This window comes from Ursus arctos, unplaced genomic scaffold (assembly GCF_023065955.2).
Source record: "Ursus arctos isolate Adak ecotype North America unplaced genomic scaffold, UrsArc2.0 scaffold_21, whole genome shotgun sequence".
NCBI lineage: Eukaryota > Metazoa > Chordata > Mammalia > Carnivora > Ursidae > Ursus > Ursus arctos.
In genome coordinates this window covers 34,620,802-34,622,335 of record NW_026622886.1, presented here as the reverse complement: position 1 = coordinate 34,622,335, position 1,534 = coordinate 34,620,802, and the positions used below count along the sequence as shown (strand labels likewise).

The following is a 1,534-nucleotide window of genomic DNA, read 5'->3' as shown; positions in this document are numbered from 1 at the left end:
GGCTACAGAACTTCTGGACTCCCACAAGGGTAGCAAGGGACTATTTGTCATTTGGGGCTTATTTCTATTTTGTAGGTAACTCTGTTGTTTGAGCAAAAGGAGGTTGGTGATTCTCTGCTGACTGGCATCATTCTAAACTCATGAGATTCTTTAGTAGGAGAGTGGCTTATTCTTAATCCATTAGTTCTCTAATTCATTAGTTTTTTTTGCCATTAGCAATTCATTAGTTTATATAAGAATTTATTTACTTATTTAACAATTAATGAATTAATTTGTAATTCATTTATTAAGCACTTGCTATGTAATGGCATGGTGAGAGGCATCACAATACAGTGTCAAGAATGTGGATTTATCAAGTCAGGTAAACAAGGTTTTGCATCCTACTTTGTAATTTACTAGCCAATAGCCCACACTGGTATAAATGATTATTAGGGTATGAGTTTTGGAGTCAGACACACTTGGCTTAAAAATACAGCTCTGCCCACTTATTTATTTGTTTGTTTATTGGTCACACATCTGCCTTTATTGTGAGCAGCAGGTGGGACACTTCCAGCAATAGTAAAAAAAAAAAAAAAGTGAATTTACTAAAGCATGAATTCAGTGAAGCTGCCTGGTTGGAACAGCAGGAAGAGTAGCAGGAAGAGGACTCTAGAGCTCACGAAGAGCAAGGCCACCAAGGAGATTAGGAGCTCTTTGTAGATATCCTGAGTGCACTTGGTGGAAGTAACCTCATAAACGAAGAACCAGGCTGTAAAGAACATGCCAGTGGCCAATAGCACCATGGTTGGATGGGGGAAGACAGCCAGGTTCACTGGGTTAGTGTATCTGCTCATGATCTCGAGCTCCATTTTGTCAGGCACAGGGTAATCTACCACTCCTCTGCCCACTTATTTGATCTGTGACCTTGGACATGTTTCTCTGAACTTACGCTTCTCTAGCCATAAAATGGAAAGAATAACAACTGATGTATAGAATTCTCGCAGAGAATTAAAATGAGATGTGACAAGGCACCCTGTGCAGTACCTGACAGACAGTGGGTCTTCAATAGATTTACTTCTCTTTCCCCTCCCGCTCAATTCTAGGCACTGTAGAAATAGATATTCTTGAAATTTATAGCATCTATTAAAAAAAGACAATAAAAGGAAAGGAAGCTAAAGTATCAAGCACCTATTTTGTGCCAGGCATTTGCAAATGATATCACTGAACACATTCCTTCATTTATTCACTCATTCATTCATTCAAGAAATATTTCTTCAGGGGCGCCTGGGTGGCACAGCGGTTAAGTGTCTGCCTTCGGCTCAGGGCATGATCCCGGCGTTATGGGATCGAGCCCCACATCAGGCTCTTCTGCTATGAGCCTGCTTCTTCCTCTCCCACTCCCCCTGCTTGTGCTCCCTCTCTCGCTGGCTGTCTCTATCTCTGTCGAATAAATAAATAAAATCTTTAAAAAAAGAAATATTTCTTCAGCACCTGCTGTGTGCTAGGCACTTGCCTAGGCACTGGAGACACAGCAATAAACACAATGGACTAAGTC

At 40.9% G+C, this 1,534-nt stretch overlaps 1 protein-coding gene across 1 annotated transcript; it reads right to left on the bottom strand.

Annotated features, from left to right (window-relative positions):
- Nucleotides 1-584: 584 nt before the first annotated feature.
- On the bottom strand, nt 585-848 carry LOC113255907 (transmembrane protein 258-like). Its single transcript, XM_044384755.1, has one exon. It carries the CDS (start codon nt 846-848, stop codon nt 585-587), a length of 264 nt encoding a protein of 87 aa, XP_044240690.1.
- Nucleotides 849-1,534: the final 686 nt, after the last annotated feature.